General features: G+C 36.5%; 3 protein-coding genes across 5 annotated transcripts; 1 reads left to right on the top strand and 2 right to left on the bottom strand.

Moving 5' to 3' along the window:
• The first annotated feature begins 405 nt into the window (after positions 1-405).
• LOC133862985 (GCN5-related N-acetyltransferase 4, chloroplastic) lies at positions 406-3,823 on the top strand. Its single transcript, XM_062298938.1, has 3 exons — positions 406-788; positions 1,710-2,112; positions 3,256-3,823. Exons 1-3 carry the CDS (start codon positions 608-610, stop codon positions 3,578-3,580), a joined length of 909 nt encoding a protein of 302 aa, XP_062154922.1. The 5' UTR covers positions 406-607; the 3' UTR covers positions 3,581-3,823.
• A 99-nt stretch (positions 3,824-3,922) lies between these two features.
• On the bottom strand, positions 3,923-12,247 carry LOC133862984 (uncharacterized). 3 transcript variants are annotated; one of them, XR_009899342.1, is made up of 19 exons: positions 12,088-12,247; positions 10,858-11,085; positions 10,512-10,578; positions 9,571-9,754; positions 9,192-9,244; positions 8,725-8,813; positions 8,186-8,422; positions 7,853-7,917; positions 7,090-7,150; positions 6,888-7,005; positions 6,723-6,804; positions 6,542-6,614; positions 6,410-6,471; positions 5,867-5,962; positions 5,562-5,716; positions 5,379-5,475; positions 4,730-4,807; positions 4,395-4,654; positions 3,923-4,077 (listed from the first exon to the last, which is right to left on the bottom strand). XR_009899342.1 is itself a non-coding variant. In XM_062298935.1 (18 exons), the coding sequence occupies exons 1-18, from the start codon at positions 12,230-12,232 to the stop codon at positions 4,547-4,549; spliced, it is 1,998 nt and encodes a 665-aa protein (XP_062154919.1). In that variant the 5' UTR covers positions 12,233-12,247; the 3' UTR covers positions 4,265-4,546. The 3 variants fall into 3 exon arrangements, 2 of the variants coding, with proteins under 2 accessions (XP_062154919.1, XP_062154920.1); XM_062298935.1 differs by lacking the exon at positions 3,923-4,077 and having other exon boundaries at positions 4,265-4,654; XM_062298936.1 differs by lacking the exons at positions 3,923-4,077; positions 10,858-11,085 and having other exon boundaries at positions 4,265-4,654.
• A 5,285-nt stretch (positions 12,248-17,532) lies between these two features.
• LOC133864113 (auxin response factor 18) lies at positions 17,533-21,023 on the bottom strand. The gene is made up of 4 exons (XM_062300337.1): positions 20,729-21,023; positions 19,311-20,453; positions 17,880-18,772; positions 17,533-17,767 (listed from the first exon to the last, which is right to left on the bottom strand). Exons 2-4 carry the CDS (start codon positions 20,409-20,411, stop codon positions 17,698-17,700), a joined length of 2,064 nt encoding a protein of 687 aa, XP_062156321.1. The 5' UTR covers positions 20,412-20,453; positions 20,729-21,023; the 3' UTR covers positions 17,533-17,697.
• Positions 21,024-27,518: the final 6,495 nt, after the last annotated feature.

The raw sequence follows: 27,518 nt of genomic DNA, 5'->3' as shown, positions 1-27,518 counted from the left end.
AGGGAACATTACAACTAATTATTAAGGAACAGGAAATTTTGCCCAGGATCTAAAATAGCACTGACAATCTGAGTAGTAGCAGAAGAGATGGCTGATGAGGATGTAGGAATGCTGCTTGACTGGAATCGAGCTGCGGTCCAATGTGCCACATAGTGGGCACCGAAGTTTGCATATCTGTTCGGGTTGATCACACTTGAAATGTTTGGTTTGCCCAAATATAAAGTCCACTTATTCTCTCACATTAACTAATTATATTGCATACAAAACGAATAATTATTATATTACATCTAATATAAATAATTAATTGTAGCCTATCCCAATCCGTTGCTAACAACTCCAAAAGGCCCATGGACCAATGGTTAGCATTTTTCATTAGGCAGCTGAGTATCATCAGTCCCAACTCCCAAGGCCACCTGAGTTTCTTGGTCGGTTAACACGTGCGTCTTAATCTATCCATTTTCAAGAGTTCAGTCAGTCAGCAACACACGTGTGATAAGTAAGCTAGTTGACGTAGCAACCCACTCGCATCAGTCCGAGTTGCCTGGGAGCAAAAACCGAAAGAGCCTCCGATTCTGTAGGGAAGGAGAGGGAAATTGTCGTCCAAGAAATGCGGAGCATACCGTTGGGAATCTCGGTGACCTCAACCTCAACCTCCATAAACAACTCCAGAACTTCGTCTTGTCTCAACAACAATCTCAATTTCAAGAAACCACTGAACCCATCTTTCCCTTCTAGGGTTCCTTGCTCTTCCCATGAATTCTCTTTCTTCTCCTCTTCCTCCAAATCAGGTACCCACTACCCAGATATTATTATTATTTTTTTTTTCAAATAATGTGTTTATATGTTAAATATTTGAAGCTTTTTTCTTTTCGTTCCTTTAAACTACATGCCGTTGGATCTGAAACATCGCTGGAACTATTGGGTTTTTTTGTGGGTTTAAGTTTTAGCTTGTAATATTTTATTTTCGGGGGGTTTGAACCTATGAACTAAATGATTCTTAACTTTTAAAGAAGATGTACAATTTGTGCTGTATCACAGTTATAGGCAACCCTGAATTTTCTTTTCAATGAAGAGGTGCAATCATTGGGCCCTTTCATTGCTTTGGTGATGAGAAGTTAGTGGATAAAAATATAAAATAGGTAATTTGAAACCAATCTTTCATTTTAACTTTTCCTAATTGCCAGGGAAGGAAGAAGAAGGGATTAAGTTGAGCAAAGGCTTTTTGTACGACAATCTGTGTTAGATAACTTATGCCTGTCATTTGTTAAGAACTGTACTTGCAGGAAGACTAGATCTTGAATCTGATCAAATCTACAATTGATTGTTCTTGTCATGTGGGTTGTGGCACAGCGATGGAGGATCTATTTTCATGGCAGCACTGTACTTTGAAATGGTGGAAACTGTTTTCCTACTTTCAATTTTTAGTATCCATTCTTCAAAAATAGCACAAAATAGAGTCTGCATTGTATGCATCATGCAAGTTTTTTATGCAATTTAGTGTAGTTTTCAATTTATTATTATTATTATTATTTATGAATACCCTCAACAATCAATGTGATGCAATTTTTTTTTATCCTTTCTTGCTCCTTTGGATGGTAAAAAAGAAAATAGACAACGAAAAAAGAAGGGCCTAATCCTTTTTAGTTTATTAATTAGGGGCATTTGGGCCTTTCAGGTTTTATTTGGTTAACTCTATTTTGTGGGTGCAGGAGTTTGCAGAGCCAGTCAAGTGGTTGATTTATTTCCCACTGTGTATCCCGAGATTGTTGTCAGGGAGGCCAGGTTAGAGGACTGTTGGGAAGTGGCTGAGACTCACTGCAGCTCCTTCTTCCCTGAATACTCCTTTCCATTAGATTTTGTGCTGAGGCTTGACAGGCTGGTGGCAATGCTAGCAGGATTCTCTGTACCTAACGGATGCAGGAGAACTTGTTTGGTTGCCGTGATTGGTAATGGTAGCTCCATTGGTGAAACCTTCTTTTTGGGAAATGAAGATTTCAAAATTGGTGGTTTTGATGGGAAACTATGTCTCAATAGAGGATATGTGGCTGGAATTTTAACAGTGGATACTGTGGCTGATTTCCTTCCAAGGAAAGGACCCCTCCGGAAGAGAAGGTGATTTTCATACACTCTTGGCCTTGTTGAGTTTTTATCGGACTAGTAAAACCTTGTGGAGCCATCTAGCTTGCATCACCTGAATTCCCAATGAAATTCATTTTATTTTTTTTCGAGTATGTTGGTTGTCGTCTTTGTGCAACCTTAAATAAAATAAGCAAATATCACCTTTCATAATCTGATTACAGTGAATGACTTTCTGGATTACCGTAGCCCAGAAATCTTTACTATCTGAAAATCATCATTTGTTTATCTATAGTTGACGATTGAATCACATAAGAAACAAACAATTTCATCTGTTGAAAAGAAGATTTATCCAATAAGGCATCCACCAGTGCTACTCTAGATTGACCAGTAACTGATTTGAATTAGCTTTATTAACTAAATTTCAAGAGCCATGACTATTGGTTGAGAACTCTATGTATACTAAGGTCATTATGCGGCATCATTTTTCTCATTGTTGTATATGGTCAGTCCTTTGTTAGTCACTTATCTGCTTCATAACTGAAATGCTACATGAATTTGATTTGCTATATGTGAACTAGATGCATTGCTGCTAATTTCATGAGATTATTTGTGTTCTGGATTTCTTTTGTATGCTTATATTCTTTGAAGAGAACAATATTTGATTATATGTTCTGCATGTGGTCCTGTAGCCATTGATAATTCAAACTGATATTTATTTACATTGTTAAAAGAAAGGGAATTCCCCAACTTTGCTGTCATCTTTTGATTTGCCTAAAATACCCTACAATAATTAACTAGGCTAAAAGAGTCGAACCAAAAAGTTGGAAGAATTAATCAATTTAGCCATATTTCTCTCTTACACTCTTTCTCGTGCAGTCGTGCTCTATGTTCATCCCCTCCCTCCCTCCTCATACAGACATAAAGTAGTTGTTGCAGTTACCTTATTTAAACCATCACAAACAATACCCTTCACGAACATTGGCTGCACCTGGGAAAAAGAGAAGATTGGCTGCACTTATCGCATACTGCTTATAATTGCACACAAGTATCTCACCTATAGTTTGGCTTTTAAAATTGTATTTTTAAATTTCAATGTAAAATTCGGAGACTTCTGACTTGTAGGGTTGATTTAATCAGTGATTCCTCACAAGTGCAGCATTGACGAATTTATGACAGGACTGGAATTGCATATATATCAAATGTTGCAGTTCGAGAGAGATTTCGACGCAAGGGAATAGCTAAAAAGTTGATAGCAAAGGCTGAGGCTCAAGCCAGGAGCTGGGGCTGCCGTGCCATTGCATTGCACTGTGACTTGAACAATCCCGGTGCCACAAACCTGTATAAAGGCCAAGGTTTCAGATGTATCAAGGTGCCAGAAGGAGCAAAGTGGCCTAAGCCAAAGACTTCTCCGGATATGAAGTTCAGCTTCATGATGAAGCTTCTAAACACCTCAGCTGCTGCTTATATGCCCAGTGAAAATGTGAAAAGTTATAAAGGGTAATCACCATCAGAATAGAAAGCCTAAAGAGTAGGATGATTGAGATTAGTTTGCTGTATATGTAGATGATTTACTCAAGGAATTAGCTGCCGATCTTGTAGCAATGTATTTTTTATGGAGTCGTGTTGTCATTGTGCCATGACTTGTATGTATGATATAAATACAATTCTTGTAAAGCGATCACAAGTTACAATCAAGTTCACAAGGAGTATCTTGGGCAGCAAATCTGGATCCTCCTTTCCTCTACTTTATTGCCCTTTGTTCAGTGATTATTGGGTTTCTATAATTGTATTGGTGCATCTCAAATGTTATATGTGTAGCCTAGTGGCAGTGGCTACTTCCTTTCCTTTCCTTTCCCATTCATCGGCACCGGATTGATTTCATCATCACCATGAAGTGCATCTCAGGCTTCCCAATGAACCGAAACTGGAAGTCATCGTCATCCCGGTCTGAATCCTCCTCATTCGGGTAAAGTACAGGCCCTCCGTTCTAGACATCGCCTGGTTGTACAAAAGGGATGTCATCCAGCAGTTTCGTATCCTACACCATTAATTTATAGCAACCATGCACGTTTTGTTTATTTATATATTTCCCACACGCACATAGGGACCCTATTCAACAGGAAAACTAACTGTAGGCACCATTCAATCAAGGAAAGAGGCCAATGATGGCCATCATAGATCCTGATGAGTAAACAAGTTTGAGTGCATGGCATAACAATCCAAAACTGTGATAGTATTACAATGCACAATAATAACACTGATTTTTATATCATTCAGATCTATAGTTCTATGCTCAAATAACTCGTAAAACTCACAACTCTTATTTCTGAACATTCTAGTGCGCTATTTGGAGCTGAATTTCCTGTAGCATCTATTTGTCGGAGCTACGTCGTAGATGAGCCGCACTGAAAAGGTGTTACCTCATTTCATGAAAGCAGTGGATTTGGTGCTTGAATAGTTCTGAAGCCTATACTTGGACAAATTTATCCAGGGCAGATGTATCCAGACCTGGGAACTCATTAACAGCAGCAAGCACAAGAAGTCCAAGTTTGACAGCATCGTCATTGCTTTGTGCCTACAGAGTATTTATTTTGAATTAATTAAATAAAATTAAATAATGACCCTAGACAGAATCTTGATATTTATGTACCTCGATGTTGAGGGGAAGTACAGGATCATGAAGTGAGAGTCTAAGAAGGAACCATCCCCCAAAGCCAGAAACTCGGACCTATTTGCATGAGCAAATTCGAAAAACACAAGTCATAAAGCAAATAGATATGATGACAATGACAAATATGAGAATAACACAATGATAAACCATTAAAAAAGAAACCACATTCTTTGACTACTTCATAAATTAATGCAACTCATAAATTTGCTCCACTAAATATTTTGCAGGACTACTTATCTTAACTTTATAAAGAAATTCTACTCTGACTACCTTTCCATACATAACATGCATCTCAAGAACATTTAAATCTTAATTCTTAGGTGCCAAAACCCAAAAACATCATAAATAATGAAAAGGAAGACACTCTTCCCCTCCTTTTGTGGAAATAAATGATGCGATTAACTTTGTGAGGACAGTAGAGGAGCATTAATACCACATGAAAGAGAAAGGGATAAGCAAATATTCCATGAATGTTATTATGTTAATGTAACAAGAAGTCTCCAATTAGTCATGGTCAGCATCGAAGTCATTACTACATCTATAACAAGTAGGCTTTGAACAGTAAATTATTAATCTGGGTTAAGCTTTTTTTTTTTTTCCTGATAAGTAAGACATGGGCAAAGCTTACCCCTTCATAGCTAACAGGGGCTTTTTGAAGCTTTGGATCTGATTCAATAGAGTTCTCCAACTGTTTCAGCACCGCCTCTCCATAGTTCCGGAAAGATCTGGGCACTTCAATTTATCAGCGACTCCACATCACACGCACACAGAAAAAAAAGCTATATACAGAAATCATATACAGTGGCATTACCCTCCTTTAAGATCTGGGTGATTCTGATTGATCTTTAATCTCAGTTCTACAGCAACAGCTGGTTCCTGCAGACCTTGTACCAGATCAGTTAAAACTTTGCTGCCACCACCCATTCCTGAAGCTCTGGCCGCAGCAAGCTTATTCAAGATTTTGACCTGCAAATATTGCCAAAGGGTTAAAGAAACAACAGAAAGATAATTAAACAAAAGAGTAATCATATAAGCGTCTGAGTTTTTGCCAATCAATAGACAGCTGACCAAGCATGCAAAAAGAAACTCCAATGAAATGTTGCATAAAAGGTCTACCATGAGATAAGCACCATCATCAAGCCAGTGATTCTCCTTCAGAGCTCCATGACCACTAGTCTCAATAGCCAGATGTGACTCCTCACCAACAGAGTTCTGTCAGCAGCACAGTTACTTCAGTTTAAAGCTAATTAAAATTTGAAACGAGGTTATATCTAGAAGTTGCAACTTGGCACACCACAATTTTGAAATTAACTTTCCATTTTCAGATGTGGTCTTAACGTAAGAAAACAAAAGAAATAAATTTGCTGATCAAAGGAAGACATAGGCAAAGATAAATGATACAATGATTTTTATTAAAAAGAATAATGAAGCATATCTTAAGATGCAAAGCCTTAATCAAGCATCAGCAAACAACTAGATGGCCCAGAATTATTGCTGGACCCATTTTATAGCTGGTAGTCCCAATTTTCTGATATGAAAACATATGTGCAAGGACCAAGAAGCTTGTAGTGTTCTAAGCCTGGGATTCAAGATTTTTGTTGCTAACTTCCTACTAATGTGAATTTTAATCAAACACTTCAAATAAGAAAAGCAGACTACCAAACGAATAGCTTCATCAATGACATTTTTGTAGCCTCTCTTGAACCGATGGTGCTTCCCTCCTGGAAGAAGTTGCAAGTGATTAACACATCAATGTGAGAAGCAATATGGCTACTTAGATATTCTACATACCAAGTTTCTTCTCAATAAATGTGGTCAGACCATCTGAAGTCACGCTGTCGGTCACAATAGTTGTTCCAGGATGCTAGGGAAAAAACACAAAACAGAATTAAGTCAAAATATATATATATATATATTTGAGTCTAAAATGTAACTATGACAATCTTGAGACACAAGAAACAGGAAAGTTTACTTCCTCAAGAACAATGGCAGACATCAAGGCAATCAAACGATTCCGGTTAAACTCATGGCCAGTGGAATCAACAGCGGCAGATCTAAAAGAAAAAAAAAAATATTAAAAATAAACTTTATTTGAGCTTGTTAGATGATCTCACAAGTAAAAAAAAAAACCCTTTACCTGTCAACGTCAGTATCAAAGATGATCCCCAAATCAGCCTTGTTATCAAGAACAGCCTGAGTTACAGCTTTCATTGCTGTCTTGTCCTCTGGGTTTGGAATATGATTTGGAAACAAACCTGATCACAAAATAAGTTTATTTTTTTATTTGACATACCAATCTGAGGTAATTAACTAATTTTTTTTCCAATTTTAAATATTACCGTCTGGCTCCAAGAACTGACTGCCAGTAGTAACTGCACCCAAAGGCTCAAGCACTTTTGCCTGATAAACCATTGAAAGAAAGCATGGATATCACAGAACAATCAGATAAGAGTAGAATACACAACTTAAAGCTCAATGAATCATCTAGCATATTTCATGAATTACTTTTAAGGGGCTAAACCAAGCACAATATGTATCAAGCACACTATAACAATGCTATTCGACAGTCCAAAAAAAAGTTGACAATTCAGTAACCTGAAGCTCAATGAGTTCCATTTCTTTTATACGTAAATACACAACTCACAAAACCACATAAGATTGAATCTGTCACCTCAATATCCATCCTTTACTTATGAAGGGAGGATATGCTATTTGGTCCAAGGTCTACTTATCAGAAAGAAGACAAAAAATTTCATAAAATTTGGGAGTTTCAAGCATCAGCTATCTAGGGATCTTTTCAGAATAAAAGCATGCAATGGCCAAGGCAACGTTTATGGTATGATCTTCAACATGGCAGAACATATGATAGAGATAATATCTTATGGCAACATGGAGCCCGGGCAGCCAACCTCCAAAGAACTGGAACAATTAATATTGATAATAACAACAGCGGCAAAAATGGCAAGTAGAGATTGCTTTCACAAATTCAAGACTGAAAGCCCATAATCATATGTTAAAGCTTCCATATAATTGGCTATAAGAAATCCTTACGCCCATAATGTGTAAAACAAAATTGAAAATAAGAAGGAAATGGAAACTTACTGCGAAAAATCCTCCTGCTCCGTTCCCTGCATCAACAACTATATGGAATCCCTCCAATGGCTTCTCTGCAAGTAACAATTCCAAATAATTAGCAAACAGGTCAAAGCATCTCAGAAAACAACCAATATAAAGAAATGATGAGGTCCTGGTAACAGCAAACTACAATAAAGAAACAATGATGAAAACATTTGCAGATATGCAAGACCAATCAAGGTATGTTGAGAACAGAATAATGATAGTCAGTTCCATCAATGATAAACTTCGCATAATGGGAGAACGGGATTTTAATCTCAAACATTTCTACTTCAATGAAATATTTTCTTGAGATAATACCTATATTTCCTGCAGCCTTGCGGACTGCTTTTACAAGATCAGATGTATATATGGTCATGTAATCAACTCTCCTTATCGATGTAGAAGCTTTTTCCTTTGAATTCATCAAACCATTTTCCGGAAAATTATTGTATATATCTGCAGCACGCTCCAAGATGTCTTTGATGTCAGCTTTTCCAAGCCCTCCAGCATTTGTGAAAAATTTAAATCCATTCCTGTTGTAAGGCAGATGACTTGCTGTATGCAGAAGATACAAATTAGAATTTTGATTAAGTAAACTTAACCTCATAACTGCGGGAGGGAGCTTTAGAAGTCCGAAATTTTATAAAGATCAGAAGTAAACCCAAATTCAGTAGACAGTGCAAATTGCAAAGCATGGAAATGAGATCAAAGGCCAGTCACTAAGAATTTAGATATATGATACTTCAGCCAAAAAATATGTGGTTCAAATCATAAAGGGAGAGCTTTGCCAATAAGAAACAAAACAAAGGTTGTTAATGCTAACATAGTCTAACAGAATGAAAACATGTGTAATTTACCTGTTATCATAATGGACCCATCGACTGGACATAAAAACGCATCATCTTCAGTAAGTGTGCTATTAAACATTGCTGGTGTAGATGCTAATCTACAAAAAGGCAAAGAAAACACGGTAACAAGGCCTTCATAAGCAGCCTCAACATAAAAAATAGAGGCATCCCTGATGACAGTATGCACCTGGCACATGGTAAATTAAAGCATAGTCATGACTTACAAGCCCAAAGACAGACAATTGTCCATTTACAAGGGACAGGACCAAGGCTTTCAGATCAACAATAGGTCAGCCAACAGTTCCATAGACATGCATCTCGAATATGATTCCAATCCAAAAGGTCAACATTTTTGGCCAGACAGGTAAATCCAGTCAGTGGCAGGACTCATAAGGGACAAAAATCTCTGATTTATCAGATCCTAAAGCATCTACCAACACTAAGATCAAAAGAAAACAAAGAAAATTATCACCTACCCATATTGAACAACATCCAGGCCTGCACCAGCAATACCTCGAGAAATTGCATCCTGGAAGTTAGATTATTACATTGTCAGTAGTAAGCACTAGATACCAAAACCTTCTAAATACATATGCCCTAACAGTTGGGAGGTAGTAACAGAGATTCTTCCAAAAGACTGGATTCTGTATTTTCTAGCATTATAAACAATCCAGCAGCTATAAACATCAGCCAAAGAAGAAAAACAATTATCATTGAAATGTAAGTACCAAAACCATTGTAACAAACAAGACAAGCAACTATGGTTAACACAGTGAAACAAGAAATGTTATTTTATGTAGAAACGAGCTGGTGAAATTCCATAGTCGAAAGGCATAATATATTCAGGAAAGAAACCTGTAAAACTTGTGCAGATATTCGGGAATCATTGCCGATGGAAACTCTCAAACGTCGAGAGCCATCAGCTTTCTTTTTTTCCACCAACCATCCAGCAAAGGCAGCTGCTATTGATTCTGCAACTGGTTCGGTGAGGCTGACAGGCTCCCCCTCAACACCAGGAACAGCAACACCTCGTATATCACTGCGTACCATCATCAGTTGATAAGTAACACCAATTAGGGAAATTAAAGAAAAAACACCATCTCAAAAAATGGGCCAGAGCAACTGAAATTAACACAGGTAATATATTGGACCATTAGACCAGCAGGAAGCTGTTACTGCTATGTGTTGAATACTACCACGAGCTATATATTTGAAAGTTGAAGATTGAAGATTTTGAATAGTTGAGGGGGTAATACTGGCATTAAATTAGATGTAATGAGTAGATAGGGTGGTTGCAATGCAATATGGTCCATATATCACATAACCATATCCTTTCATCATTTCAAATAAGGTATAAACAGTGCTTGAGTAATACATAACTCTCTCAAAGATTTGTGGAAATTTGATATTTTTACTTGTATGGTCATTTTATACTATCTCATTGTTCAGACTCTTCTGCATGTCTAGGACTCTAGACTACTCAAGAATCAAAAATTCAAACTAAAAGTTATTCCTGTGGCTGTGGGCACCACAGTTTTGAATACATGACACGAGCACATTTGTAAAGTCGGAGAAGACATCACTTTTCCCTAAAGTATGACTGGCAAGGATTTGAATTCAAATCAAGGCAAGAAGCAAATGCAAATCATTTAACCATTGGTGATTCACAGTGATCAATGGGATTAAAATAGGAGAAGAGAAAAATAAGTGAATCAATGATACCAGAAACTGTACTGTATCCAGGAGATCAGAACATCTTAAATCTAAGAACATGCTATTGTGGCACCATTTTCTACCTGCCATTTTGAAGCTTCAAGAAATCAACTTTGTCAAGAGATGGCACTGCAGAAGTAGTGGGACCAGCTGCAAGAACAGTCCAAATGCAAAATATCGATACATAAGGGTGTAAAAATCATTTTCAGAAAAAAAATATATATATTGGGGACAACAAATTTATACAGCCAGCATCATTTGCAAACAAAGCCATTCCAATAACAAAATGAAAATACACGACCGTGCAGAAAAATAGACTGAATTTGATACATGATGAATTGAAAGGAAAATGGTAAGTCCTCTAAGGGTTTCTATAAATTCTAATTCCACACTTGATATCAACCTGGATAGTCAGAGTCTAGAACAGACCATTGCAGTGAACAGTTCCTCGGTTAACAAAACCACTCCGGTGTTTTGATAAGGTGCGCAATTGCATGGTAGAGATGCCAGTCCATGCCAACTTCCCTCCTTGAAAGGGAAGCAAGGTGCGCACATGAGGGGCACAACAGTCCCTTTGATATTGGGTGCTGATGAATTGCCTATTCTGTTGGTAGCACTGTGATACAAAAACAATATGGACAACCTTCCCCGACATTGCTGCATAAAAATTTGCAATTTTTATTAGACTTCATACTCGTCAAAGCTTAATAAAAAGTTTGTTATGTTATTAGCATTGCACAATCTCCAAGAGAAAAGCCTCATTTAGTAACGGTTTTGAAAACATTTTTCTGTTTTTGAAACCAAAACACAATTTTCTCAAAACTATTAACAAACAATTTAAAACACAAAACACTTTTCAAATGCAGACCCCTCCAAAAAACACTCATCGCCTTTATTTCACACCAAAACACCATTTCAAACCAAAACCAAAAAAACACTTTTCAAAACCATTATCAAACATTATTTTTTCACTCTCGACCAAATCGGGCCATAAGATTAAAAAAAGAAAGTAAACCATTACTACCAACTTCACCTCTACAACGTGGGGTTTTGCAGTAACAACAGCAAATACAAACTGCATGAATTACTGACTAATAAACTCAATAAACTATTTTGTGACCCATGTCCTATCTTCACACTAACATTATCAAATCAAACCCATTCCACTGTAGGCGTCACGAAATAAAGCTTTTACTACTTCCACTTTTCTTTTTCTTTTTCTTTTTGATAGTTAAGAAAACCTTTCTTTTTCTTTTTGATAGTTAAGAAAACCAGAAAACCTCCTTTATCAAGAATCAGCCATATCCCCAGCAATCATATTTAAGCTCACCAAGCCATCGGGTTTTCTTTCTTGGTTCACTTTTCTTTTTATTGCTTTATTGGTTAGAAACGCAATTGCAATTAGAGATACAAACGGAAGTTTATATTGTTGAAGATGGATTTCCATTGTTAAACCAACATATATCAAATGAAAAGAAAAACAAAATTGATCTTTGCCTAAGGTTCATAAAACGGTACAGTGCGACTATTTAAAGGAATCGTTGGTGGATTATCTAATTGATCGAGAAGAACACAGAGATACTAACGTTAACAACGAATAATCAGAAAATTACGAAATGAAAAGTAAGATTTTGAGGAAATAGAATTCAATAATTTTACCTGCCATTTCACTTCGATTTCCTCGGTGAAGAGCGAGAGTTGAGGGACGGACGTACCGGTGGAGCACACAGAGCGAAGAGTAGGTGTCCGTGTAATTGTATACGTGTGGCAACTTGGAGGGTGACGAGGATGTTTTCTCGAACATGCCTTTTTGGAATATGCCCTCATTTTCGTCGCTTATCTTCCTTTTTTAAGTAATGATTCACTACCACCTAAATATACAATTTTTTACCACTTTATCTATGTGGTAAGGTGGTCCCTCACCTTAATTTATTTTTAAAAAATAAAAAAAAACTCAAAAAGTAGTGGGGGACCACCTTGCCACATAAGTAAAGTGGTAAAAAGTTGTATATTTGAGTGACATTGAATTATTATTCTTCTTTTTTTGTCTTTTATTTATTTATATTTTTTTATTTATTAAAAGAAAAAATACTTTAAATGCTTTCAAAGTTTTCATTATAAACTTCCACTACTAAAAAAATTTCGTCGGTGGCTTTTCGAGGAGAGAGAAGCTACCGATTTTGTTTCCAGTTTAGAGAGGGGGTTTTCTTTGAGGTTGGTTTTGTTGGGCAAGATTGACGAATTTCATAAACTGTCTATCGTACCATTGACTCTATTCTTGCTGATTCTTTTTGGATTGCACGGAAGGTCAATAGAAGTGTAAATTTCTGTGCTCATTATGTAGCACATTAGGCCACAGCCAGAGTTATAGCTAGCAGCATTCCCACTTATCATCCACCAATCCCTTCAATCCGAATAGTCGGTGAAAAGGATCACCTTTTCATTAGTTTGGATTCTCTTTATGTATTTACATTATGTATTAAATAATGCTTTATTTCTGTTTTAAGCTTTGGTCTATCCAAGCTTTAGTTGTAATCTCGTTTTCAAGTATTTATAAAAAATAAAAAAAGTTATCAAATAATTCTTTCTATGGACACCATACACATCATTATGCTGTTCATTTACTGTATATTTCTTTTGCAAATGAATTTAACAAATTTAATGATTGATTAAAAAAAAAACTGTACAAAAAATATAACAAATAAACAAAATTAACGGAAATGAGTAGCATGTGAAGGTCACGTCATGTTTAATAAAATAACATACATCCCAATAATCCTTGCTATAATGGATGCACTATGTCAACACCATATATATATATATATATATATATATATATATATATATATATATATATATATATATATATAAAACATCAACACTTTTTTTCCTTTTTAATTGAATAAAAAAAAAGAGATTACATGAGAGGTTTTTTTTTTACTCCTAATCCGAATAGAACAAAGAATAGGAGACCCTTTGAAAATGTTTTAAAAAACAAGATTTAAAGCGGTCTACTGAGCTAAAACATGTGCACGATAATTAGCACATCGAAATACTTTAAAGCATTGCAACTATGAAAGGAGGAAAGATCCAAACTAATATATAGATAAATAAATTGGCAAAAGACCAAGAAAAAAGGGGGTTGTTAATGGCTAACACCACCAAAAAGGGCATCACCCTCAATCCATATCAACACCTTTCAATGGTGCTTCTAGGGTATTTGGAATACATTGCTTCAACATGCACTAATCTCTCTCTCAAGCCAATTAGGAATACTCCAATATGTATTTACATTATTCTTTTCGGACAACACTTACAAAGAAACTCACCAATAGTTAAGTAATTAGTAAACCTATGAGATCGAGATATTTATACTTAGTTTTTTGACATGCTCGAAACCAACTTACATTTGTAATATTAATATTTGTTTAAAGGAAATAGGTAACGAGCAGAAAAAGAACAAGGAAAATAAAATATGAGATAAAAACATGAGTCTATGATCTATATATATATATATGAAGAAGCATCAATCAAACACTTAATTATCAGGATTCAAGCATGTGAAAACAGAAATAATTAAGGATAAAAAAGAAGAATTTAGCTGGAGGAAATAGTAGGTTGGGGTACTTAACAAAAACTTAAAACTATTTTCTGAAATTTTTATAATAAATTTGATGAAAAATCTATTTGTCAGTATGGACTCGTCGAGAGGACTCACCTTGAAGTCTTGAACCTCTTGAGAGCCCACAAACAGTCAAACATATTCTGAGAGGGCCAGGTTGGGAGGTGGTCCAATTCCTAGGAAACATGCCCAAATGACCAATTTTGAGGCAGTCCAGTGGGCTCTAATATGTGTCAAATCTTCCCCAGGCTCTTTTGTCAAGTAATCAGGCCCGATAGCTGCGAGAATCACCCCTTTCAAGATTTGGGCAAGCCAACAAACTTGGTTTAAGATAATTTCTAATTTAACATGGTATCAGACTAAATATATTGAGTTCAAACCTTATCTTTGTCATTCACATTAAATTTTAATTAAATATTTTACATGTTGGACTTCACTTATTAATGAGGGTTTTAGCCTACAAGTGAAGGAAAATGTTAAAATATTAATCAAATGATTAAATTAAAATTTCTTATTAACTTAAGTTTTTAGAATAAATGATAGTTTAACACCTTCCTCTTTTTTTTCTTTTTTTCCAATTTTGTTTTGCCATAAATAGTTAGTTATCTGATTCAGGAATCGTTTTATTATTTTATCAATATGTAAGGAGGGATACATGATTTGTGGCGCACGATTTACCGTCCCCCAGCACCTCTTTTATACTAAAAAATTTGATTTTAATCAAAAAGTTGTTTCTGATGTAAATCAAATTTTTTAATCAAATAGACTGCTGGGGGACGGTCCCTGTATATCAACCCTCATAAGGAGGTATACATTTTTATAACGAATGTCTAGACCTAAAAGTATATCTTTGTCAAAATAGAGAAGCGTGAGCTCCTCTCAACCAAAAACATCAAATGAAACCAACTCACTTTAAGAGGGGAGGAGTTATGATTTTGGTTTATAGGACGCAAGATCACAAGATATAGTTAAACAAAAAATTATTAGAAATGTAAAATAATATAATTAATGAAATAAATAAATAATTCAATAACATTTAATGATCATCTAAAACATATAAATGTAACTTGTAATTTACTTTTTCATGCCTAACATTAATTTATTCAGTTTTCATTGACAAATGTTTATATTGTGAAATTGATGTATGATTTTTTTCATTATTAATAGTCTATAATTAATGTCTCACTTGCAACATACGTAATCAAACAATCATTCATTCATTTATCTCTCACTCGATTACGTAATTGATTTTTAACAATATTCGTCATTGAATTTTTTTTTTCTTTTTTTCTTTTTTCAGTAATGATAAATTAACACAATATCATTTTTCAATCTCTACCATCTTTTCAGCAAGCTATCTAATCCCTTCGAGGATCGTAAATTCTTTACTATAACGCATGTCAAGGATGTATGTCTTAATTTTGTTATTCAAGATAATAAGTTGAATTGTTGAAAGAAAAAAAATTAAAAAAAAAAAAGGCTAGTAAATTAGGGGACGCGATTGTTAGGGGGGAAGGGCATTTTTTTTTTTAGGCTGAAACTCTCCTTAATAAGTGAGGTCCAACACGTTAAATATTTAATTGAAATTTACACTTTACCATATACAAATGCTCTTATTTAAAAAATTAAATGGAGTTTTGTGTTCTCATTCATATCTACATTATCCTTAGTCATTTATCTTTCACACCAAGATCTATCCACATTACCCTTAGCCATTTATCTTTCATACCAAGATCTTCAAGAAACAATGTATTTACAGAAAACGATGATGTTTGACAAATTTTGAGTTGACTTCAAATAAATATAACTGGTCTTGGGGTCCTTGTTCTAAGCTTGTTTTCCCTTGTCATCCGGAAGTATGAATAAAAAACAAAGAAACAAATAAATTGGAGAACAGGTTGGAGTTCACGAATTTTCATGTTGGAAACCTGATTTCTCGGTTGACCCATGAACATTTCTGTGGAAATCTTGGATCTTGATCACTAAAATAACACATGTTTATAGCAGGTAACACCAATCGAAGCCATTGAAATCCGTATGTTCTCAAATTCAACGCTTTCTCTGCATAGAAAAATGGTAAAAAAAAACAGAGCCGTTAATGGTTGACCTTGGCCTAGCCGTTGATGCTTTTTAATTACTTTGGGATTTGCTATTCTTTTGTATATTTTTATCGCACACGACGCAGTTCATTACTTTTATCGATCCCGATTCCACGCATGGAGAGTGTGTCTTGTCTGTCATCTTAATTTGCTAAGTTGTTTCTTGCATGCCTCTCTCTGCTCACAGGCTGTGATCTTGAATGGCAAAGTCAAAGTAAAGAGTAGGGCTAGCTAGCTAGGCATTTCCTTGACTTTGTCTGCTTGGTGCACCCTAAAGAAAACACTCTCATCAGGGGATTACAAAAAGAGAGCATGGACTGTTTCCATTTTAATAGCTAACGTGTTAAATGTCATGTAAATTGTCTATATTTTAGTGACTGACGTGATAAGTGCCATATAAATTGCTCAATCAGTTTGTAAAAATCAACTAGTACTAAAATATTGCCGCGAATCACCCGACAACCGGTATGGTTTTTGACTTGGCAAATTGTTTTAAGTTATGAGTAGGCCGGCCAGTAGGGTTTTCCTGATTTTTTTCTTCTTTTTTGTTGTGTTTTGGAATTCAGTCCAGCAATCATTTCCTGATTTTGGCTAACTGTTTAGATTCGTTGAGATATTTCAGCACACATGTGCCTCACTTCTAATGCCTCGAGACCCGGATTGATTGACCCACCACACTGTCATGATCTTAACAGCAAGTTCTTCTAATTTTGTTTTGTAAAACGGGATTCCAATCTCAGCTTATGCGCAAAAAAAATTGAAACAGTTAATAGAGAACATTTCTGATACTTCAGTGTGACAGGTAACTAAAAACCCTGCCATTCTTTTGCCTATAAATTGATGACATTTACAAACAATTTTCAGCATGTTCCTTTTGGTTGTCGTCCATGGAAAGTCTAGGTTATTCTAACATGTAGATGAAAACATAAAAATATGAGGTATATTCGTTCCTATAAAAGGAAAACTGTACAACAATTTCTCTGCACTCAGGCCTGTGAGGAAGATTTCATCAAAGGAAGACACTACCTCTAAATACTTCTTTTTGCAATACACAGAAGCAGCTGAAAACAGAAGAGAAGACAAGTCTCCTAAATGTAGACTAGTGAGGAGATCCTAAATGTAGACTAGTGAGGAGAATGCATAACATGTTTTGATGTCCAATCTCCAATCTTAAGTTGACATACTCAACAACCCCATCCATCTCTTTAGAATGGATTAATTCAAAGTAAGCATTTAACATCCCCCTGGTTTTCCATCTGCTGGAAAAAAAGGGCTTTCTTTTTGTTGCATGTATCTCTATGACTTCTTAGAGAAGCTTACAAGATAATACCAAGAAAATTTGCAAAATGGAATTTGGCATCATCAAACCAATACAAAACTTGCTTCTTAGAAACAACTTTAATTAAGCAACAAGATATGAGCTACAATATTCCAAAATTGGATGAACTGGGATTCTCCAACAACTCTCCAATACAAAAGTAGTTAGGTGAAAATCGAAACAACAAATTTCGTAAACCAACTGTACAATAAACGGACGCTGCTCGTTTGCTACCTTCCTAAGTTGTCACTGCTGGAATCTGAAAGAATGGTTAGCCTTTTTGCTGTCTTCACAAATTCGCTGCAAAAGAATTTAAAAGAAAAAATTAAAAATTTAGAAACTAGAAGGCTCAGTTTAATCTCACCAGTGCCAAACTAAAAAAATTGGTCAATAAGGAAGCGGATTTTAATACCTAAAGGTTTCATCTCCAGTGTGTTTAATAACACCCACTGCATCTTGGTAGAGCATGTTGCTCAGCATCTGTGAACTCTCCATGCCAAACATGTTGGCCAGCTTTCCATACAATTCCTCGTATGACCCAAGGACTGACAGGTCTAGGGTCCGACCGACATCCTCTGATTCCATGAAAACCTTGCAATGACCTGTCTCTATACTACCATTTTTTCGGTAATCTCTGTACCAGGGAGATCCTCCATCAGAAGAATTTTCCAGTGAACCATTCTGATGTAACACGGAACCAGAGCCATCAGAGAAGTTTTCATTCTTCTCAGGGCTCCCATCTGATGAACTGTTTCCAATTGTATCACTAGAACAGGTCTTAGAAATCTGCTGCTCAGTCGGGATGAGTTGACCAAACAATACGATGTGGGGCATCTTTACTTCATTGTTTCCCTTCAAATTATAGTTGGAATTTCCCATTGTCAGCAAGCAAGATACCTCTTTTTTTTCAGTGCTGTCCATGAAGTTGCCACAAGGGACTTTAGAAGGTGGAACAGCACGATCAAGCTGCTGAAAACCAATTGGAAACAGACTTGACTGCAGTTTGTTGTTGTGGAAATCTTCTGAAGATAGTCCAAGTTGAGCATGCCTGGCTCCCTGTATGCCTGCAGGAATATTGCCTGAAAGAACACATAAGGGGCTGCTGGAATTAAGGAGGTTGCTGGAAAAAGATGGCATTTGAAATTGGCTGATTAAGGAATAATCTGGGTGCTGTGGGAGCCGCAACTTTTTTCTTGGTGGTGAGAATGAGGGGAGATGGATGACTGGTATGTTTGATACCACTTCAACCAACCATGGGCTAACACGCTTCACATTTTGGAGCAAATCTGGCTCGTCCCATGCTACCTAATCAATGACATTTTGCAAAGAACTTGTTAGAAGTGTGAATTTATTCAAATAAAACAGATTCAAGCCAAAAAGGAACCTTATGCAGGACCTCTACAACAACTGATACACAAGTTTTTACTACAATCATGACTTAAAAAGTCTATCTAGCATCTATATTGAATATAACGCATATTTGTATCTGGTTGCTAACAATTGTACAAGAATTCGGGAATCATTTGCACAGAATTTTCAGAATGATCAATCAAATTTAATAACACTGTAAAGAATAAGCATTGAATCTGAACCAAGTAATTAAAACCGAAATGACTAGTTATTACCATAATTCAGGCAAAGCATCGTGTGTGACTATAAGTTTTACTGCTTGCTCATAGAAATCCTAGTTTCTGTCTTTAGCAGTTCATTTTGTGGCATGTCTCTATGACTCCAATTGATAACACACTTTGGGCTATTAAGGAAAATCTTCCTTGAATATAAAATTTCACAGTACCATATATTTTGTTGGAACAAAATCTTTTGTTCTGGATAATAGAGATACCTGTAAAAGACGCCATGGAGAATCAGGCCAACGGACAGGATCGGCAACCTGAACAGAAGATATGGTTCCCATGAACCAGCTTATCCTAGAGGAGTCCTCAGTTTCAAAAGGCATTTTAAACCTCATCCCAGAGGACCACTGAATTTGCATAGCAGCTCTCACAGAAGAGGCCTTAACAAAAAACTCCGGTGTACTTGCACGCGGATAGTACACAACCTCAAAGGGCTGCCCATTAGAAGCAAGAGTTGCAGCTTCCCCAACAGATTCACCCCTCACTTTTCCCCTCAATTCGCCACCACAATTTCTTCTTATCAATTTATTCTCACCCTCCCTCAAAAAGCCAGAAAACCTACCAAATTGAGAGCCACAATTTGCAGCCTCTTGGTTCCACCCAGATAAGTAGTCAGTTCCACCACCAATTCCCCTCTTAGCCCTCCTTATCCCAACACAAAGATCCCCATTCTCCGCCCTCAAGAACACGATTGAGTCCCCGGCAACAAGCTTCTTCTGGTTCACAAAATTACTCCACCCTGTTGTCAAAAGGTGACGCCGAGGGGTCCCTCTATATATATGCCTAAACTTCCAGATCCCACCATGCACATCCTTGGCTAAAATGGTTTGGACCGGAGGCTCCGCGTTATAATCCAACCGCGGAAAGATTGTCTCTGCGCAATAACGAGGCACAGAGAAACCGCCACCATTGTTTGCATCAGATTGTGTCAATGTCTTAGCAAAAGAAACCGGTTTCTCTTGCCCCTCAATCCCACTATTTCCTACAAAACCATCACCGTCAAAATCCCATTTATCGTCTCTCAAAGGTATCAGCTTTACTTTGGAATAAACCTCATCCGTCTCAGGGTCTGCCATGTATCTTATAGCAGAGACCCTGCAGAGAATGAACGACGGAATCCGAGAATTCCCAATGTCTACGTCCCCACCGACGGCATGTTCGATGTGGCCCTGAGGGAAGTAGAAGACCTTTGAGTTAATCGGTGGCATTTGAACCATCCCACCGGCGCAGGCGTGCCACAGCTGAGAATCCAGGCACTTGTCTGAGTTCCTCATGGGCAATTCTTTCAAAGAATCCATCACCGTAATCATTTTGGAATTCAAAGCCTTGATGCCGTCGAAGTCCTTACTATGCTGGCAAAGATTTAAAAGCCCAAGTAAGAATATATTCCAACGGAAAACAAATTAAGAAAATTTTAGCAATTCATAAACTCCGATTTTAAATCGGTATGAAACAACTGAGATTTGGGGTGATTCTCTTTATGCGTTCTTTAGACAAAACCAAAAGAACAAAAGCAAAGATTCAAACTTTTCTAATCTTTCCATCAGGGAAACGAAACAAACATCAAAATTAGAACACCTTTTTTATAAGAAAACGTTGAAGACATAGAAGAGAGAGACCCGTATACCTTGTAATCTACGCAACAAGAAAATTCCCAAGACGAAAAGGATTCGCAAATACAGTACTTGAGCTTCCGGGCACGAACTGCCACCAGAACACACACTCCTGTTGTCCACAGAAAATCAAAGGCCAAGAGAAACAGTTTTTTTGGGAAAGACTGAATAAACTTGAGAAAGGGTTGAGATAAAAATGGTTTGGACTGTTGAGTGTGCGAGAGAGAATAGTGTGTATTTTAAGCGAAGCACCTGAAGCTTCTTGGTTGCCGACCAGACTCTGGAAATGAATGAGTGTGTGAGGGAGATTTGACGCAAGAGAACAAACAGTAAATACTGACACGTACAGTTTTTTCCTTTTTTTCTTTTTTCTTTTTTATTTTATTTTTTTTTGGGATCAGAAAAGTCCAAGTTAGACCAATTGCCAACATTCAGGTGAATTTTTTTTAACTTTTCTGTCTCTGTCTCTCTGTTTCATTTTCTGTTTCAGATCTTTAAACACTGACTCACTGAACACGCACTTTCAAAAAATAAAAAAAAAACACGCACTTTTGGTTCCTTCTTTATTTACTGCCTGTAACTCTCGGTTCAGGCGCGTGTTATTATCAGATTGGACTGTGCTGTTTTGTTTCCTCTTGCTAGATTTCTCTCGTATATATTAGGGCTACGAAGTTTTTATTTCTTCGGTAGATATAGTGGTGACTGTCTTTCTCCTAGCCTTATTGAGCTACGGGAAATGCTGGATGGGGGACACTCATCCGTCCCCCATCCCCCATATATAATAAAAAAATAAATTTTTATTAAAAAAGTTGGCTTTGATGGGACATCAAAGCCAACTTTTTAATAAAAAATTATTTTTTTATAATAAAATGCTCACAGGGGACGGATGAACGTCCCCTGTGTAGCAAGTCTCATTGAGCTACAGAGGTTTGTATTTATTTCTTTTGTTTTTGGCAGGAATGCTCAAATTTAGGTGTTCCAGTTTGGGGGGTGTGGCGGTGATCGTGTCGTTTAACGGTGGTTGTTTGGTCGGTTTATTCAAATTTTCGTCTTCAACTTTGGAGTCAGATGTACACAACTCCGTTGCTTTTTTCAAAACACTCGCCACTCAGCCGCGTTCTCTATCATCGTCTGCTCTAGTCGCTGGAAGCACAAGCCACGTCGGTCGTCGATGTCCGGCTCGTGGCCTTTATGTGCCAGAGAGCCTTTTGCTCTTTGGCGCGAGTGACGGCCATGCTCCGCCTTTTTTGGCCGTGCACGGTGTTGGATGGGGTTTACGGTGGTTGATCTACGGCTGTGTGGTACCAGTGACAGCGCGTGGCCTCTACGTGCTGCCATCTCCAGCGGAATCCGCTGCTGTCTCTATTGCCAGCAACCTTTTTTTGGGTTTTTTCTGCTTTGTGTTGTGTATTCCCTTTGTTTCTCCTGTACAATCTGTTTATGTATTGCTCAAATTTTATTGAAATTTTGTTGGTTAGATGCTAGATCAACCCTATTTTATTTGAGAGTGAGCGTAAATGTAAGAGATGTTCAAATGTAATTCTGGTAAAGTTTGTTGTTTCTGCTTAAGCAGTTATTTTTTAAGTCAGATCCTTCTGGCTTAGAGCGTAGGGAGTGATGTTCCTCTATTTCTGAAGATGTCAGTCTTAGGGCTTTTCAAAATTTATAATAACACATGCTATTTGTTAAAAAAAAAAAATTACCCAAATTTTACCGGTCCGGTCACCGATGGATTCAACACCCTAAATGAATCTTATAATCTTTCTTATAAGATGTTCGATTTTTTTTTTGCAAATAAAATTGCGGAACACCTTCTGTTATTACCCTAAAAGAAGTACAAATTCCTCCCAACTCACTCTTGCTTTGATAGTTGTCCATAAAACATTCATCTTTAAATTGAATTAAAAGAATTTTCTTCAAACCGATTAGAACAAAAATAAAAAAGAATTCCCATAAAAATAAATACTACTTGGTAATTGTTCACATAAAACGTTTTTTTTTTTATTTTTATTTTTTATTTTTTATCCACTTTGAATTTAAAGTCTTTTCTCCGTTAAAACTCTAGTGATTTTAAAGTTTTTTCAAATCATTTTCAGTCACGTCCGATCTTTATATTTTCCATCCCTTTACATCTATCTTTGTATTAAATCATTGAAGACTTTTTTTTTTTTATGACCTAATTACGGTTGAAGTCTATTACATAATCACAATTAATTATTACTCTCATCTACCATAAGTTTTAAGTCTATTTGTATTATTCTCATCTACCGTAAGTCTCTTATAAATAAAAGCTTGTTATATTATAAACATTAAAATAAAAAAAAAATATAGTCCTTAGAGTTTTATCTTGTTAATGTAAAATATAGACAAAACCACACAATTCTTTGTGTTTTTATTTATTTATCCATTGCATTATCTTTTATTTCAAATAAAATTATACTGACTCATTATTATTATTTTTTTTAAACATTAAATTTTATTTTTTTAAAAAAAAAAACTTATATAATACCAACATATTTTGCGTTTAATAACCAAGTCTATAGTAGAGAGTTTAGAAGCACAACGGGAGTGTGTATTCCACGCGACACAAAGCAAGTAGCAGTGAATCTCCTTATGACCACAAAAGAAGCATCCAATTAATTAAACAAAAATAAAGAATTTACGTTGGGTAACTATTAATAACACTACTTAATATAATAAACCAAAGTACGAATCGCTCCCAATATGGTCAACATATCACGAGCTTCTTGTGAAAACCTAACCTTGTACATGAACCATGGTCATCTTTGTGTCGTCCGAAAGCCCTAACTCTTCGGGCTAACCCGGGTAAACTAACACAGGGTCAAGTTCAGTTCACCATGGTCATCGGTCAATACCAAGATTCTATTTACAAGTTTGTTATGTGTGTTCCCCAATTTTTTGGTTTCGGGGATAATAATCGGCGGCGATAATTCTTGAGTAAGATGAAGATTATTTGGTAAAAACAATTAATTTTGGAGATCACGCCCCATAAAACGAAGGTTATTAGTTCGTATCTCCGCTCCCCTTCTTGTGTAGACATGTCAAAAAAAAAAAAAAAAAAACTTTGGAGTTTGTGGGTTATTGGAATTGAATATGTGGTATTAATAGCTAGCAAATTTTGATTGGTTATGAAAAGAGTACTAACGTGTTACCTTTTATTATAGATTTTTTACAAATTCATGTCTTTTATTAAAATGTATACTGTTATGTGATAGTTTATATGACGGTTATTACGTTTACAAATTGACGTGATAATCCATGTGACACTTATTACTTTAATTGTTAAAATGTAAAGTGTCATATATCACTCATTTGAGTCATTTTTATAAAATGTAGATTGTCGCGTGAGTTTATAAGAGAATTATAATAAAAGTTGTTAAAGCAAATTTCTGGACGGTCAGACTAATAACGGGACTCCTTCAGAATAGAGATAAAGTCACCGAAAAACCGTTGGTCCTCAAGAGATCAGTGACACTCTGATGCTTAATTCAGTCAATTTGTTTTGAGTGAATTGAATGAAAAAGGCTTAGGAAGAGAGAATGGTAATACCTGTTTTTTCGAATGTGTGCTCCTTTTAATGATATTTTCTTTGGAGAGAGTCACTAGATGCTTACAACAAGGCGGGTTTAGAGTTGTCTTATATTTCCCATATATAGAGTAATGCTTACTATATACTACACTTTTATTTTTTAACTATTTCACAATAATGATGTGGTATGCAGTCTTAATTAGCTCTTGATTTTTTTTAAAAAAACGAGGGCTGATCTTAGTTCAGACTGTCACATCAGCATTATAAGATAATTATAGAATAAAAATATAGCATATAGTATTACTCTTTTCCATAAATTGGAGCGCTTGAGTGAGCCTTACAAATACTTATTCCATCACCAAAAGTTACATACATAATATCCTATATAAATATTTTCCTAACCCCATTAGTTAAGTTGTGCTAATTATATGCCATGAGTACGTAAGAGAATAATTCAACTGAACTGGTTTTGGATTGAGGGATTAATTATGCGTTGTGACAATGACACAAAGAGTATGTACAAGGTTATATGACAAGAACTATGATTACTTAGAAAAGCCAAAATATTCGGCAGACGACCTTGGTCGGTCTTGTTATAGGACAAATTTTCATAATGCTAGCCTTTGAGGCAACAGATGAAAGAATGGTCGTGTGAATTGCCTACCACATATGTGGATGGCTTATTCAATTTTTCTAATCGATCACTAGGTTAGTGCTTGGATTTTTCTGTTAACCAAAAGAAACAAAGAGAAAAGGTTGTTGGAATTTTCTAAATGGAAATTCAAAGATCAATGATGGGTGGAGCTAAAATATTGAAAATTAATCATCATTTTTTTAATGACTTAATTATGTAGGACGACTCCATTTTTCTCATCTATTGTTGTAGTCTTAGTCCTTGTATACATACTTGAATAATGGAGTAGGTGCAACAAAGCTTTTTGTATGAATAAAAATACATCAAACAAATTAAGTTCAAATATTGAACAGAAAAGGGATCAACCCAAAGGTGCCACTACAAAAAACAGTGTAAATCGCCGCGTGTCTACAGTAACCGTTACTGTAGACACGCGGCCATTTGGCAGCGTGTGTCTCTGGCCACGTGGCAAGATGGGGCGTAGAAACAATTGGCCGCGTGTATAAATTACACGCGGCCAGATGGCAGCGTGTATAAATTACACGCGGCCAATTGGCAGCGTGTATTTATTACACGCGGCCAATTGGCCGCGTTTATTTTTTACACGCGGCCAATTGGCCGCGTGTATTTTTCACACGCGGCCAATTGGTAGCGTGTATTTTTCACACGCGGCCAATTGGCCGCATGTATTCTTGACACGAGGCCAATTGGCCGCGTGTATCAAAAAAAACGTTGCCAATTGCAATTTTTCCACTTTTATTTTTTTCTTCTGCAACCGCCGTCTTCTTTGACTTTTCCTATCTTCTATTTTTTTTTTTTTTTTTCTTCCTTCGACGATGGACGACACTTCAGTATTATTTTTTTTTTAATAAATGGCGACGTGGCTTTGAGCCACGTCGCCACTGGTCCAGGTGCTCCGCGCGGGACAATTCCCGCGCGGCACCTGGCCACACATTTCGAAAAATTAAAAATAAAATTATTAATATTAAAACTTAAATTAATTTTCGGTACAGTTTATCTCTCTCTCTCTCTCTCTCTCTCTCTCTCTCTCTCTCTCTCTCTCTCTCTCTCTCTCTCTCTCTCTCTCTCTCTCTCTCTCTCTCTCTCTCACAGCACCACCGGGCAACGAATCCGACCACCGCGCGTTCCGGTCTCAACTGGACGGAGAAACTGACCGTGAGTTCTCTCTCTCTCTCTCTCTCTCTCTCTCTCTCTCTCTCTCTCTCTCTTGTGTGGATCTCTCTTTCTTATCATTTGATGTTTCGGTGATGTAGGGATCGGAGGACTGGCCGGAAAAAGAAACTTGATTTTTTAAGTTTTGGCTTTTTGAATCTAATTTCCGGCGACTGGGCGATTTTGTTGGTGATTTTTGGTTGTTTTGTTGGTATTTTGTTGGTGATTTTGTTGATAATTTTTTGGTGTTTTTGTTGTTGGCCTCGAAGAAGTTTCCGGAAGGGGAAAAAAAAGAAACTTGATAAATTTTGTTGGTGATTTTTTGCCGTTTTCTTGGATTTTGTTGAAGTTTTGTTGAAGTTTTGTTGTTGCCGGCCGGCCGGCCTCGAAGATGTTTCCGGAAGGGGAAAAAAAATAAACTAGATAATTTTTTTGGATTTTGTTGGTGGTTTTTTGGCCAGAAAAAGTTTTGTTGGTGTTTTGTTGTTGCCGGCCGGCAAGGGGAAGAAAAAAAAAGGTTGTTCCGGCAAATTGAAAATACCGGTGAAAAAAAAATAAAATTAGAGAAGCCTTCTTCTCTCTCTTTTTTTTTTTTTTTTTTTTTTGAAAAAATTAAAGTATTTAGCCGCGTGTGCTACAGTACACGCGGCCAATTGTTGGCCGCGTGTACTGTAGCACACGTGGCCAAGTGGCCACGAATATTTAAGTACACGCGGCTAACTGTCAGCCGCGTGTATTTTAATACACGTGGCCACTTGGACACGTGTATTAAAATACACGCGGCCAATTGTACAGTTAGTGTCAACTGGGTCCGCCGCGTGTATGTACGTGGCTACTTGCACGCGGCCAACAGTTCGCCACGTGTACAGTGACTGTACACGCGGCGAACTGCAAGTGGCGAAAATTAATTTTTTTTGTAGTGTGCATTTAAAATAAACGGCGCAGATCAAAACAACACATAAAAAGGAGAAAGAATGTCAACAGGATAGGTCGGGTGACTAATTACTTGCCTTCAATAGTTGGTTTAAGAGTAGTCGGACCACCATTTGAAAATGAGGGTGGTCCAATTACTCTCTATGATGAGTTTAAGCGTGATTGAACTACCTCTTACTACCAAAAAAAAAAAAAAAAGTTTAGACACGATACAAAATGAGATTTATATGTCCGAGTGAATGAGTAGACTGTTTAAGACATGGCCGAGCAGATAAGTTTTAGGATTCAAATTGCTAGCCATTGTAAACAACGTATGAAAGAATAATGGTGTACTTACCACCCAGAGTACGGTATTGCTTGGCCTTTTCCTAATATTCGTTTTAAAAGATTAATTGCTTGACATAGACTTCATACCTATCGATCTAGCTATATGTTTGAGAAACTCTAGGCACTGTGGGGTAGTCATTTTTTATTTTTTGCCAAGTACTTGACGCAGACTCCATAATCCATATCC

This window comes from Alnus glutinosa, chromosome 3 (genome assembly GCF_958979055.1).
Source record: "Alnus glutinosa chromosome 3, dhAlnGlut1.1, whole genome shotgun sequence".
Classification (NCBI taxonomy): Eukaryota; Viridiplantae; Streptophyta; class Magnoliopsida; order Fagales; family Betulaceae; genus Alnus; species Alnus glutinosa.
Note: the sequence above shows the minus strand (reverse complement) of the source record. Positions and strands in the feature narration are given on the sequence as shown.

Coding starts and splice junctions, on each gene's coding strand:
- LOC133864113 (XM_062300337.1), bottom strand. CDS start 20,411: ATGATTACGGTGATGGATTCTTTGAAAGAATTGCCCATGAGGAACTCA. Junction 18,773..19,310: donor CTCCATGGCGTCTTTTACAG/GTATCTCTATTA, acceptor GTCATTGATTAG/GTAGCATGGGACGAGCCAGA. Junction 17,768..17,879: donor ACTGGAGATGAAACCTTTAG/GTATTAAAATCC, acceptor ATTCTTTTGCAG/CGAATTTGTGAAGACAGCAA.
- LOC133862984 (XM_062298935.1), bottom strand. CDS start 12,232: ATGTTCGAGAAAACATCCTCGTCACCCTCCAAGTTGCCACACGTATAC. Junction 6,615..6,722: donor CTGCCATTGTTCTTGAGGAA/GTAAACTTTCCT, acceptor TTTTTTCCCTAG/CATCCTGGAACAACTATTGT. Junction 4,655..4,729: donor TACTTCCCCTCAACATCGAG/GTACATAAATAT, acceptor AATACTCTGTAG/GCACAAAGCAATGACGATGC.
- LOC133862985 (XM_062298938.1), top strand. CDS start 608: ATGCGGAGCATACCGTTGGGAATCTCGGTGACCTCAACCTCAACCTCC. Junction 789..1,709: donor CTCCTCTTCCTCCAAATCAG/GTACCCACTACC, acceptor TTGTGGGTGCAG/GAGTTTGCAGAGCCAGTCAA. Junction 2,113..3,255: donor GGACCCCTCCGGAAGAGAAG/GTGATTTTCATA, acceptor AATTTATGACAG/GACTGGAATTGCATATATAT.